The sequence below is a fragment of the Lycorma delicatula genome, chromosome 3 (genome assembly GCF_047948215.1).
Source record: "Lycorma delicatula isolate Av1 chromosome 3, ASM4794821v1, whole genome shotgun sequence".
NCBI lineage: Eukaryota > Metazoa > Arthropoda > Insecta > Hemiptera > Fulgoridae > Lycorma > Lycorma delicatula.
The window spans coordinates 82,212,968-82,228,664 of NC_134457.1; the positions used below are offsets into that span (position 1 = coordinate 82,212,968).

General features: G+C 29.5%; 1 protein-coding gene across 6 annotated transcripts in view; it reads right to left on the reverse strand.

Annotated features, from left to right (window-relative positions):
* The window catches only part of LOC142321739 (uncharacterized), a 448,717-nt gene that overhangs the window by 43,662 nt on the left and 389,358 nt on the right, over window positions 1-15,697 (reverse strand). For all 6 annotated transcript variants that reach the window (XM_075360075.1, XM_075360074.1, XM_075360072.1 and 3 more), the window contains 4 exons: window positions 15,377-15,601; window positions 7,852-8,012; window positions 6,067-6,278; window positions 2,158-2,362 (listed from right to left, as the gene is read on the reverse strand). In XM_075360075.1, coding sequence (XP_075216190.1) covers window positions 2,158-2,362; window positions 6,067-6,278; window positions 7,852-8,012; window positions 15,377-15,601 — 803 coding nt within the window. The remainder of the gene's footprint in view (window positions 1-2,157; window positions 2,363-6,066; window positions 6,279-7,851; window positions 8,013-15,376; window positions 15,602-15,697) is intronic.

The following is a 15,697-nucleotide window of genomic DNA, read 5'->3' on the forward strand; positions in this document are numbered from 1 at the left end:
AGGTCTGCCAGAGCGTTCATTACTTCTGACAGACATTTGGCTATCTTGGAAACAGTGATACCACTGTTTGAATCTTCCTTATTGTCTCTTACTTGCGTGCCATCAAGTTTCAGTCAAAATTTAATACAGATTCTCTACTAATCCATTTAGTCACTTTGAACGACAATGAAAACAGGATAAACCACTACGCACAAGTTTTACTTTCACAACTGCTAACCAGTGACTGGTGACGGTCTCCCTCCTGCACTACAACTGGTTACTGACAATAAAAAATAAGATCGGATACTTTTTTCATATCTTGTATTTATCAAGTAATTATTTTTATAAAACCTTAATCAGAAATTCAATTTAATAAAATTATAATGTAGTGAATACATTAAAACATGCAAAATATAATAAATTAAAATTTTTACATTACAAACCAAATTTATTAATTTATTAAATCCAAACAAATAACATAAGTGATTATCTTAATTAATATTTATCCTAATTTTATTTAAATCATTAAAATGACTATTGACTTAGAAAAACATTCTACTTTTTCTTTACCGTATACATGTGATTCATGATATACAAGTTATTCGAACTGCAACACTTAAACACACAAAATATTTTTCCCTTAAGAGAAAAATATCCCATTGCATACAATGGGATGACACAATCATTATTATTATCATCATCATAAAGACCAAATGTATGAATATATCTAAGTTCATATCATCCCAAACTAATGTCTTTTTGAAAGGTCATAATTAATTTATTATAAATATTACTTTTTCAAGATTTCAATTCATACCTTCTTTTTTTAACTCTTGTTAAAATTACTAAGTTGCCTTCCTCAAAGCACGGGTGGGGGGTGTCTTAACTTTTCTGGTCAATAAATTTAAAAAAAAATATTTTCTAGCTATTCAACGCATATAATAAAGAACAATGAAGTTTGAACAATAAAGAACAATGTGAATTTCTCAGAATATTTTTCTTGGCTAACTTTTATAATTTATTCTTTAAGTTATATACAGTTATAAAAAAAAATACAATTTTGAAAATATAATACTATGTAGGTTGGATGTCACTACCTAATTTTGTAGGTGACCTGAAGTGAAACACAAGTCACTTATGAAAATTTTACAGTCATTCCCAAGAATAATAAGGATCACATGACAGACTTACAAGGGGAAAGTGAATAGTTTCCCTACAAAAGCATTTCACTTTGGTATGAGAATGCCAAGCCAAACTAAATACAAGTGGTATGTAAATCTACAAGTGACACTATTTTATTTCCAACACAGACTGACTGTATAATGAATACTACTACTCTCAGAAAAAGCAGCTGTCTAAAAAATAATAAGTGTTACTTGCACCCTAAGCATTTCACATACATCACAGAAAAAAAACTAGGGCAGAGGGTGTAAAATTAAAAAAAAAAGGAAGACATGGATTGTAATGAAAAGTTCTCTCACATTGAAATTTAAATTTAGTTAATTTTCAACATAAAAAAATTTGCATAAATATATCGTAAAAAGAAAGTTATATTCTACACAAAAAATATTTTATGAAATATTATCTTTACCACATTTTTGAGAAAAATGTTAATATTCAGCTATTTTTTATAGATAAAAATATTAGTCATTTAGATTTTTTGCTTAGATCATACCTTCTAACTGAATAAAGATTTTTATAATATTTTTTTGACTGAAACTGAAAACAATGACTCAATCTCAAACTGAATTTTTTTATGTAAATATACTACAGAGTAAATATATTACAGAGGATTTAAGTGGTTGAAAGGTATTTTTTTCAACATTTCTAGGATCGAATTACTGAGTCAATAAATCAATGAATGAATAGATACATAGGTAAAAGAGAAGTAACACAGTTTCTTCAAAACTTAAATCTTAAATGATGCATACCAATAAACAAAATTACACATATAATAACATATATAATTTTACACAACAGATTAATTTCTAATTAACATTTTTTTTTTTTTTAAATTACACATCTTAGATATGGTTTTATAAATAAAATACATTTCTTATTTTTAAATAAATTGTATTTAAAAGTTTGAATTACATGCAGCTGAAATGTGATAACCATTAAAATATTTAACTAATCTAATATGATGATATCAAAACTAATATGTATCTCTCTATAAACCTGTTATGCTGCACAGTAGCCTTAGAGTTGGTGCATCTCCTGAATACTGGTTTATCATTCCTTTGTTAGCAGCTGTAGGGCAAGGTATGGTCAAAGTTATAGGTTTATGGAATTTACGTCTACGAGGTTCAACAGTTACAATTGGTGATATTCCAACTCTGTTGCCCAGCAACTTTGATACTAGTTCAGGAGCAATTGGTTGTGCCTGAAAATATAACAGAAAAATGTACGTATTGTACATACACCCCAACATATATTAATAATAAAAAATATATATATACAAAACAAATTTTTTTTTCAGATTAAAACATAATTAAACATTAAATACTATCATGTCAGGGAATGGTAGATTTGCTTTATCACACATCAAAACAGGAAATGTTCTAGCATTTGCATGGAAAGATCTAAAACTGAAAAAAAAAACACTGTGGTCAGAACAGTTATCACACAATTAATAAATAGCACAGAAAAGTTGGTAAAATACACATATACAATTAAGCAAAGATAATTATAAAGAAATTGGTAGTGGTGTATCAATATGAAAATAATAAATTAAGTTTATCACATTACTACTACATGAATTTTTGCCCCAAAGCACCACCTTCATCTCCATTATGCTCATTTTCCAGCCAAAAAAAGAATTCTTGATAGCTACAATTTTCTTTCAGTCATCTACAATTCTTCAGTCATCTTCAATTCAACTAAAATAACAAAATAGTTTTGAAGTCCCTAGAAATCCAGGGCTTATTTTTAATGAACACCAGACTCTTTAAGATCACAATAAAGAGTTTCACTTATTGACATCTTTTTTTTGTTCAAAGTACTTTTTCATTTTGCATGAGTGCTCTTCACATCTTTGCTGGGTTGATTCTGTTCTTGTTCTTTCTTCTGGAATCCTTCACATGTTTCGGCGTGACATTAGCATGTATGTATGACATATGTATGTATGTACATGTATCTCGCATAACTTAAAAACGAGCCGTAGTATGTTGAAATTTTGGATTTAGAACTGTTGTAACATCTAGTTGTACACCTCCCCTTTTGATTGCAATCGACTAAACCAAAAGTGTCCAGAAAAGCCTAAAATCGAAAAAAGTTTAGAATTTGGACTTTCTCTAAATTGCAGTAATAAGCCCTCGTTGAGAGCTTTTCAACGATATATCATAAGTGGTACTTATTTTCATCAGTTCCAGAGTTAGAGCCAAATAAAGTTTTAATTAATGAAATATTTGGATCTTACAAGAGAAGATACATTGATTCGAATCAGACTTTATCTCCTTTTCTTTTTTTTTTAATTTAAATATATTGATTTATTAATAATTATTAAACTCTGATTGTAAAAAACTTTTACAATAAATAATTATTCAACAATAACAAAAAAAAGCAAAAGTTATTAGTGAAATAAAATTTTATGTACTTTTAAAAATGTATATATGTAATTTAATAGGCATTATTATATATGTGCATATGTAATAGAGTTGGTGAAACATCTATTTTTATGAAAATTATAATTTAGAATCATATTATTTTTGGATTTTCTAGTTTAATTTCTGTTTAATTTTATTACATTAAAGTTAACTACAGAATGACTGAAAAATAGACCCTCACAAGAAAAACATATACACTGAGGCATACATGCCCGATCTTTGATAAACTGCAAAAAATTCTTATCTTGTAATTCAATACTCTTCTGATACTGTTAGACAATATTCTTCCTAAGTCGAAGTTGATCATCATTCATTTTTTTTTTTGTTACCAATTATTTAATCGTTCTTTGGTTTGATATAACTCTTCTGATCTTAATTTGTGTACATGTTCTCTAGTTTTCAAATTTTCTCTCTCTTTATATTCATCATCCTCTCTTAATCTTTTTATTCTTTCCGTGGTCTCAATGTTTTCTTCCTCTTTATATTTATCATCGTCTCTTTTTTTTATTCTTTCATTGTTTGTAACATTTTCTTCCTTTTTTCATTTTCCTTTTTTTACCTTTTTTTTAATTTATATATATCGATTTACTAATAATTATTAACCTCCGATTGTAAAAAAAATTTACAATAAATAATAATTCAATAATAATAATAAAAAAATATGATAAAAAATCAACATTTATTAGTGAAATAACATTTTATGTACTTTTAAAAATGTGTGTATATATACTTTAATAAGCATACAAGGAAGTCATGTGGTGTCCACATCAGATTTTTATCTCTAAACATGTCTGACTTAGGTTTGTGTTTGTTGCTATTGACTACAGGGAATTTTTCTTTGAAATCTTCAAGGTTAAGTAAGTTTTCAAAATACCTGGCTAAGATTCCACAATTCTTTTTTTTGATCACTACATTCCAATTTTTTCATTCGAAGGATAAGCTTGGTTTAACTTACAAATAATCTTTAAAACTCACAATAGGAATAGTGTTCTTTTAAAAAGAGATCTCTTAATGTCTTTTAAATTAGATCACCATAATAAAAATTAAAATGCTTGTAAAATCTTTTCATTAAAATTTAAAATCATTAGCTACTTTATTAAAAATGACAACAAAATATAAAATTAAACATTACCCAACTTTTTTTAAATTCTAATTTATGTTAATTCTACTTACAGTCAGATGAAAATTGCATTAAACAATTCATCAGTTGTATTTTACTAATTAGATTAGATATTCAAACATTAATTGATAATGATATATCATTAAATATTACTTAGATATATTAAGACCTATTAATTTATTTAGAAATAATACATATCGCTCGTTCCCATCAAGAAATACAATGAAAATTTGAACTTTCTCTAAAAATCAGCAGAGATTTGAAAAAACTTTTAATAGGTAAGTTACTAGAAAGAAAAATCTATATTATGAACAAGTTTTAATAAATTAAAAATTACTCATCCCCAGAAAAATTACATTTGTTTATATTTCAGAATAATAAAAATGAACACAATGACTACTTTTGAAAAAAGATTATTTACAGGAAAAATTTTTTTAACAGTAAAAAAAAAGGAATTACTTTATTAAGACTAACAAATAAATTAACTTTTCTAACTGAACTAAAAAAAATATATATATATATACACACGAGGTTTGTACATAAAGTAATGAAACTCATTCAGAAAAACCTTTTATTTATAATCCAATTACACATGGACTCTTATCACCTTTAAAACAGTTCCCTTGGCAAGCCACACAACCTTTCAAAAAGTTTTCCCACTCTTCAAAGCAGTGTTAGAACTCAGAAACCGGAATATCCTTGAGATGGTCAGTTATATTTTTTTAATGGTTTCTACTGTTCCAAAATGATTAATTGAGAGTGAAGTGTGACAGGGTGCATTGCCATGATGCAGCATCCAGTTGTCTTTGATAAGGTGTTTTGGGACCAATTTTACACAAGCTTTTTTCATATCCAATTTGATTGTCAAACTTTTATGGACAGCATGCTTCAAATTCAATTGTTCTGCAATCATTCTGACAGTTAATCACCAGTTGTACCGTATCAAGTCTCTGAATCACTCAACATTGTTGTCACTTTTTGATTTAATGTTGTTCCAGAACATGGATCGTCTGCAACTGATTCCCCACCATCTGAAAATGCTTTAAACCACCTAAAAACTTGAGCTCGTGACACAAGCGTCACTTCCATATTTTGAAAAAGTCACTTTTGCAATTTTGAAAAAGTTTCAGTAGCATTCTCACCGACCCTTTAAACAAAACTTGTTTGCACTACATTGCTCATAATTAGTATCACTCATTTTTGTAATGCACAACAAAAACTTATTTCATGAAAAGTTTGTTAAGTCTCATTACTTTATTTACAGACCTCATACATATAAAACAAAATATAATAACTTGGTATAACACAAAAATCTTAAAAATTTCAGCTTATTAAAATACATAGGTAAACAAAATAAATTACCTGAAGACCGACTCTAATTTTCTTTGTCAGAGCATTAGGAGGAAACAGAGCTTGTACTTGAGGAACTGCTGTTGAAGATACAACACCACCTTCAGGACCAATAGCGTGAAGTTCTTGTCTAATTCTTGAAACTACAGCGAAATATTGTGGAAAATCTACTGTCACTATTCTAACTATCCTATTAGTTTGAAGATCTTCCAGTGGCCTAAGGTCTACAAAAAGTAAAAAAAATAAAATTATATAAAATCTTAGCTAATCTTCAATATATTAGTACGTTATTTACCACATACAAATACAATATTTACCAAATTTTGTCATTCACAAAGTACAAAATTGAGTTTTGATTAGATTTTTATGCTCATGTTTCAGGAGGACTTTAAAGTTAATATCTTTTCTTTTGAAATTAATATCTTTTGCTGGGTATTTATAATAAATCATATAAAGCAATTAAATCAAAATATGTATAAAATACATGAGTAATTAAATGCACATCTAGAATCAAAATAATGGAGAAAATCTACCACAATGAACAACATAATATAGATACAGCTTTACACTTGCTTAATCAACTATTTCAATACTAATTGTAAACAAGATTTTACATATTAATTATATTATTCGTCAAAAACAGATGGTCTGAATCTGGCCGAGATGACTGTCAAACTATAATTAAGCATATAGCCTGTTGTGGAGTTGTATGTATTACATAAACAATTAATCCTTTTCTACGTTGTAATTCTCAAAATGTTTAACATCTGTATAGCACATGATGTCCCTAAAGATATCTGAAACTCATCTTACACATTTCTCATCATCTACAGGATACCCAAAATTTATCCTGAAATACTGTCTGATATCTGAAAGATACTTTAAATATCCTAAAATAAGCAAGGCTTCACATTGACATCCTTATTATGTATTCACAGATCACGTAAAAAATACAAGATCACCAGCATATTAAAAAAATATTATTTTAAATAAAATAACAAGATTAAGATAAATATTAAATAACATACTACACAGTCAAAACACAGATTTTAATTAAGGTAGGTGAAAAACCTTTTACTTCTATGTTTCAAACATTTAAAAGTTTTTTATAAATTTTCAATTTTAATTCTCACACTATACTGATTTATTGAAGAAATCATTACAAGTATTCCTTCCATACCCAGCCAACTGCCAGCAACTGTCACCACTATGTTCATTGAGATTGTTTTCTGATTTCTGTAAATTACTGATACTTTTAATGTGAAACTATTTTTCCTGTTCTAGATCTGTCATAAAGATTACCTAAGTTTGTTTACATTAGTTATTATCTATTAAAAAGAATACACATAAAATTTCTGTAAATATACAATAAAATAGTAGGAATTTAAAGTGTAAATTGTTTAAATAAATAATTAGTCTTAAGAAATATCAGATCCCAAGAATGGCCCATATTTTGTCTTAAATATCCTGTAAGCATATCCCTAAAAAAAATCAGAACCAGTCATTTTATTATTGTAGAGATGTATTCATAAAATAGGATTTATTAAATCCTATAAGAAGGAAGGATCCTATTAGCATATCCTGGATGAACATCCACTGCTTAACCTAAGAAGTGTTTTTATGCTGTATGCAAGGTATTGTTAATTTATAGAAAAAGAACAACTGCAAATATGTTTAATTAGTCATACAAATTTAATTACTAACTTGAGAGTTCACTGAAGGCTGAATTCTTGTTAATATTTCATAATACACTAAAAATTGAAATAAACAAGCTAATTTAACATAAAAAAGACAAACCTTCATTTTGAAAACTTTCATTGAGTACATCCTGAACAGCTTCTTCATTTGAATCAAGTACATGTTCACGCCATGTCATACCATTATCACAACGCATTATAATTAATTCCCGCTCTTTTCCACGAAGTGATGCAAAATGAGGTACCTCAATTATAACTGGTCTGTAAAACATATTTTTTAATCAAAAATCTAAAAACCTTTAAAAAATGTTTATAATAGTAATGAATTATAATATTCACCTACATCACTTCAATTATGTAGTACTCATAACCTTCAAGTTTTTAGAATCACACAAAACACAATTCAATATTTATAAATAGAATACTTATTAACAGGGTAAATGTGTTATTCGAGATTTGTAAATAAAGTAACGAGACTGGTTCAGAAAAATTTTTTTATTTACAATCCAATTATACATGGACTCTATTACATTCGAAATAGTTCACTTGGGAAGCCACTCAACCTTCAAATGGTTTTTCATTCTTTATAGCAGTGTTGGAACTCAGAAACCAGAATATCATTCAGATGATCAGTTACATTTTTTACTATGTTTTCTACTGTTCCAAAATGAGATGTTTTTTTAAAACTTTGAGATGTTTTTTTAAAAGTTGGGAACAGGAAAAAGTCACAGGGATTCAAGTCAGGAGAATAAGGTGGTTGAGGAACTACAGGAATGTTTTTCATTGCCAAAAATTCATTAGAGTGCAGTGTGACAAGGTGCATTGTCATGATGCAGCATCCAGTTGTCTTTGATGGCTGATCACACATGGGTAACTCTTTTTCCCAGACTTTCAAGAATTTCTCAGTAAACATATTGATTTGCAATCTGTTCTGTAGGTAAAAACTCCTTACGGACAATCCACTACTACAAAAGAAACAAACTAGCATAATTTTGATTTGCTCATTTTTGCTTTTTGGGACTGGTGAGTTTGAAGTGTCACTCCTTGCTCTGGCATTTTGTTTCTGGGTCGTACTCAAATATCCAAGATTCATCACTAGTAATAACATATTTTTTTAGAAAATCAGGATCAGTTTCAATTCACCCTAGAAGATTCACACACACTTTCACCCTGTTGTTTTTCTGTTCAACAGTGAGGTTTTTTGGGACCAATTTTACACAAACTTTTTTCATATCAAATTAGTCTGTCAAAATTTGATGGACTGTAGTATGGTTCAAATTCAATTGTTCTGCAATCATTCTGACAGTTAATTGCTAGTTGTACCGTATCAAGTCTGATTCACGCAACACTGTTGTCACTTTTTGATGTTAATGATCTTGCAGTGCATGGATCATCTGCAACTGATTCACGACCATCTAAAAATGGTTTAAATCACCTAAAAACTTGAGCTCATGACAAAGCATCATCTCCATATGTCATTTTCAATTTTGAAAAAGTTTCAGTAGCATTCTCACAGAGTTTAACACAATACTTGATTGCACAACATTGCTCATAATTAGTATCACTCATTTTTGTAACACAACAAAAACTAGTTTCATGAAAAGTTTGTTTACATCTCATGCAGCAACAATAGACTAAAAATATTAATACCCAATATAAATCAGCTGTTCATATAATTATATGTTTACTAATAACTTTACAATGTTGCCACTTTGGCTACCAAAAAAAACTAGTTTCATTACTTTATTTACAGACCTCGTATTTATTTAATAAGATTCACCATGAATACATTTTATATTAAATTGGATACTGCTTTTTATTAAAATGAACATTCTCCTCATTACATGAACTCTCAGAACTAAAATCTTATAATAAAACAAACAAAATATATATCAATGTGTTAAGTCCTAGGGATTAACAGATCAAAGATAAAAGGCTATGACCTAGAATAAAATTTCATTGGTTAGAGCCAAAAATCCTCATTGATTACTTACACCAAATAACACTGAATGAAGTAATTGCTACACCTACAGTAATAATTGTAAATGATAATAATTTCATTCTGTATAACACAGAATAATATTTTAATCAGTTTACTGAATATTAAGTTATATCTTACTTATAGTTACAGAAAATTTAGTTACAATTATAAAAAATTTAACTCAAATTCATACTTCTTTAGAAAATAAATTTTATTTTTTTCCTAAACTCATGTATAACAACTTCTTTGAAATCTCTGATGATAACTATTTAACACTTTTGAGGGAACTTTGCATCACACTACTTTTGTGAGTACAGGCTCATTTTCAGCCTGTGTTCTGTATGTCCTCTAAACTGAAATGTTATAAAGGTAAATGATAAATGTGAAAGGATAAATAACACACAACTTGTTATCATTCAGATATTCAAAATATTTTCAAAAAAAATTTAATAACCAGAAGAAAAACTTAAAATAAAAATATTCCAATGATCCAGAGAATGTCTTAAATCAGCGTTTCTCAACCTTTCAGTATTTACAACCCAATTTCCAATCATAAATTTCATCGCGCTCCCCCTCTCATATAATAAGAACGTATACAATAATAATGTATTTTGAGTACTTTGATGCTAGAGCTACACTACAATCTTAATTACAAACCTTACAAATTATCAAGAATAAGTACTAAAATAATTGTTATTAATCCACCGATCCAATTATCGATTGTAATTGATATTTGGCAACACCGATCCAGTGCAATGATAAAAACAGAATTGATGCCTCTCTATTGCTCTCTGTCTTATGTTCACCATATCGGACATTCTCGCAGCTTCATAAGAAGTTCTGATTTGTCTCAAATATTTGCACATATGTGTATAAATGCTGCACCTCATTCAATTCCAGCCAGTCTCAGTCAAGTAGATCCTTCCATCGCTATCAAATCTATTTTGAATGTGTATGTTGTAATTTGTGTTTTAATTGCAATTCACGGTATTAATATTCATGGTAGTAGATTTATACAGAATCATGGATAAATATTTAAATGAGCTTAAGCGAGCATTAGATGATAATGAAGCATCAACAAGTGCACAGACAAGTGTAGCAAGTTATGAGTGGAATAACTGGAGAAGGATCCAATTCAAAATATTCCCGAAGGGCTCTCAACTGCTGAAGAAGAAATCTTCATAGACTTCACAGCAAGTGGTGAAATCAAAAAACAATTTAGTAATAAATCACTCTTTGAATTTTGGGCAGGAGTGGATGATGAGTTTTCTCCACTGAAAACAAGAACATTTCGTATACTATTACCATTTCCAACACCTACTACCTTTGCGAAACTGGATTTTCTGCGATGGCTGCTTTGAAGACAAAATACAGATCTCAGCTAAATATGGTAAAAGAATTCAAAGTGTCTATTTCTGTTATTAAACCTTCCTTTAAGAAATTTTGCTCTGCAAGACAAGTCCAAGGGAGTCACTAATAATTATTAAACTTGTATTTAATTTAGCATTGATAAGTTAATTATTAAATACATTATGCAGTACTGACACAATCCTATTTATAAATGCATTAATATAAATTTGTATTATATTATTTATTATGTCAGAATGTAAATTGTTTTGCTTTCCTTTCAGTAAATATATTTTCTTAATAATATTTTTTTTTCTTATCACGCTACCCTAGGGCGGTGAGGGGGTCGCACCCCACAGGTTGCGAAACACGCCTTAAATAATGTTCAACAGTAGTCTCTGTGTTGTTTCTTGAAATTCCTTCCCATATTTTAATCGAAGTGCATATTTCTTACCTTTATGTTTTTTTATAAGACTTAAGATAAAATACTTTTTGCATTCCCTTTTTTAATTTGTATTTTTTTAAAACTCGAATCAAATTAAAGGTCAGCATTTGTGAATTGTTAATAATTTATTTTAATTGCTGGCTTCAATTAAAAGAAAAATACAATTTTATTTATTTTTTAAAGTTAATTTTGTTATTTTAAAAGATTTATTTTCATCAGTATTGATATCAACAGAGAATAATTTGCATAAATAACAAACATCATAACTTTTCAAAATTTACTCTTTTTGTTTTCAATATAATACTATTTTTCATGTCTATTTTAGAGTAAGTGTGTGTAATCAGTTAGTCTAATTTTGATAAAAGCCATTTTAGTCCACATTGAGCGAGTTCATTTTGTATTTAAGAAGAATTTTTTTGTAGACATGTTTTCATAAGAACAAATTTCTACACATGACCTACATAGAAAATCATTTTTTAGTCAACATTCTGCAATAAAAAAAAAAAAAAAAACAGAGAACTACTAAGTAAAGAGTGGAGTAGAGGAAATGCATGCTTTTCACTATTGAATAACTTCGGTTGTTTTAATTATAGAAAAAAAGTTTCACATTAAATAATAATATTTTTATTGGATTTTTGAAATCTACTTAAATAGGTTCGGAAAATAATGTCAGTAAGATGACTTCCTTCTTGTCGGACATAATTTCAGAGCCTCTCCTCAAAGCTCTGCATGGCTTTCTCCAACATTTCATTCGATAAGTTTCAATTTCTTGACAAATGGAAATTTTCAGGTCTTAAACTGTGTGCGGCTTGTTCATGTAAACTCTTGATTTCAGGTAGCCCCACAAAAAGAAGTTACAAATCGATAGATTGGAAGAGCGTGGGGACAAGAAAAATCACAGAATCATGAAATGATATGTCCAGGAAACATTTCTCGAACCACTTCAATTGATGCTCTTGCCATGTGAGCTGTGGCATCATCCCATTGGTACTTTTCTTTTTCCTGTTTGGCCTCCGGTAACTACCATTCATATAATACTTCAGAGGATGATATGTATGAGTGTAAATGAAGTGTAGTCTTGTACATTCTCAGTTCGACTATTCCTGAGATGTGTGGTTGATTGAAACCCAACCGCCAAAGAACACCGGTATCCACGATCTAGTATTCAAATCCATGTAAAAATAACTGGCTTTACTAGGACTTGAACGTTGGAACTCTCGACTTCCAAATCAGCTGATTTGGGAAGACGCGTTCAGCACTAGACCAACCCGGTGGGTTATCAATTGTTGATAACCCACTTTGTTGATAACCCATATCATTGGAATATAACCCATATCATTGGAATATCCATTGTTGATAACCCAATTGTTGGGTTGGTACTACAATTCTCTCATGTTCACCTGACGCCTTTCCAGTTCTGAACGCAGGAAGTTGTTTAACATGTCGATCTAGCGCGCTTATGTCACTAATTGCGGTTCCCCCTCTTCAAAAGAGTAAGGACCAACAATTCCTATCATAAGATACCACACCACACCAACTGGACACTTTTGAGGTGTGGAGAGTTTTTAGGTGTAGTTTATATGGGTTTTCCGACACCCAGTACGGACAGTTCTGTACATTAACATAGCCATCCAGATGGAAATGGGCTTGTCATTCATCATTATTAAGATGTTTGCATCTTCCGTAAGAATGGCATTCACTATGCCGCAAAATCCCTTTCAGTTAGGTACCGGACAATCATTATTTTTGTATGGGTGAAATCATAGATCACCTATAAGGTTGATGAGGTGAACGACGTGACACCCAGTGCTACAGCATTTTCCTAGCGCATCGTTTCAGACTAGCAAAAACTGCCTTCTCACTCTATGTTTTTCGGAGTTCAGACTGAACGGGGAAGGCCAGGTGGTTTTTTCTTCACCACATTTCTTATTGCTTCAACCTATCAGAATAGGGTGTTTTGATCTGGAACTGCACCTTGACGTTTGACATTAAAATTTTGGCAGAAAAGACGTTGAACCATGACCACAGAATCACTGTTCCAAAAAACTCCTCAACAGCAAACACATGATGTTCTACGGACCAACACTCCATAGCGACTGAAACTGCATAATCTGAGCTGTCCATCAGAGGTCACTGAAGGTCAATACTCCCACTTGCCGCTACTACTATAGCAGTTTAAAAAACATGCGTTTCCTCTGCTCCACCTTTATAATACGGTTATATGTAAATCATAGAGTAAATGAAAAAAATCTTGTGCAGTTCTGTACAAGATTTTTCATTAACCCATTTTTGTTTATTTACTTAGGTTTTAATATTTTTTTTTAACCTAATTTAATATTGCTAATGATAGGTACTGCAGATAAAGAAATGTTAACATTCCACCTTGCAACATCATAACGAATCCTGCTTCCCTGCTCAAATTTGTTCAACCTTAAATTGATCATAACTCATCGACTCAATCTTCATCAATTTTCACATGCCCAACTTCAGGTACACTATACAGCATATCTAAATTTAAATGAAACTGATCTGTTAGTTTTGGAGATTTTCAAGCCAAAAAATTTTATACATAGGTCCTATACATACTTTCATATATATATACACGAAAACCACAATTTAAGTGAATAATACTTTTGTACTCCCCATACCACAAAACATAAAGAAAATCCATTTTTACCCTCTACTCTCACCATTTGGCCGAAAGTAACATCATACTTTTCTTCAAATAGTTGTTACAAAAAGGAGTCCTCTTTAATGGGTAATAAATGCGTATTACTATCAGTTAATAAGTAACTCTATTTGAATTAAGCTGGTACTAGCATTCTACCTTAGAATCCTGCCCAGTGCGGTGCATTTTTCATTTCATCTGGATGGAAAATTAGTGTTACTCAGTCATACTAGTGTTACTCAGTCAATGGAGTCCGGATGGACTCCATTCTTTGTTCAGATGAACATTAGCTTTAATGCTTTACTTAATTTTTTATTTTTATATGTCACGAGATTTTATATGTTATACAAGACAATAATTCATTAAATCATTATTCAACAAGCAACAAGGCATTGTCTTCATTTTTCACCTATGAAAATTCAGTCCAACCTCGCTCTAAAATCTACCAGTTAATATTTATTATCACATATCTTATTTGTCTAATTCATAAATAAAAAAATTAATTTAATACCAGAAATATAAAGAATATAAATGTACAGCCATATACATTTTTATGAAATAAAACACTGTTCTTGTTGAAAAAATTTTACAAGTAAAAACATTTTTATATTAATAAATAAATGTATTTAACTTCTAAAAGAATGTTTTCTAAAAGGCTGTGCAGGAAATGACAATATAATGTTTTGATAAATAATATTTTAATTGATATAACACAAAAACTTTTTTATATGAATAATTCCACAGATAAAGTTGCTTTTACATTAATATTGTTATTGTTTTAAAAGTGACAAATTACTAAACTATAATTATTTTTAAAAATATGCACATTAGTTTGATAATCTTTTCAATAAAGATAAATCACAGTATGATAAAAAAAATAGATTTGTGAATAAATTGAAGAAAAATAGATAAATAAAAAGACTATTTATAATGGTGTTTATTACATAAAGATGAAATAAATACTAACTAGTACCTTGAAATGTACACAGCGCGCAGCATGACTACTCTCATGATACTACAGGGAATATGTTAAATCTAAGAACCTTTTAATGAGTAAAATGCATTAAATGGCATTATGATGTGAAATAAAATTGATGCTAAGAGGAAAAAAACAATAATTTAAGAAGTTTGTCCATTAATTTAAAAAAAAATGAATCAATTAGTCTTATAAATTTTATACTAACCCAAGGAATTTTGCACCATTAGGTCCAAGTTCAAGAATACGACTGGCCAGTGCCTCACCCTCCATTAGTGGTGGAGGATTACTAAGCTTATCCTTGCGTAGATATCGACAAGTCACTCTCATTGGACTAGCAGCTTTACGAGGAGGTACAATAACACGTACACCAGAATGTCTACATCCTCTCATAGCACCCCCTCTCGCATCAACCAAGAAACTCACCAAGAAGCTGTAACAAATATTTTTATATAATGGAAATCAATAAAAACAATAATATTTTATATTATATAATTCACTGAATTAAAAACAAGAATTCAAACCAAAA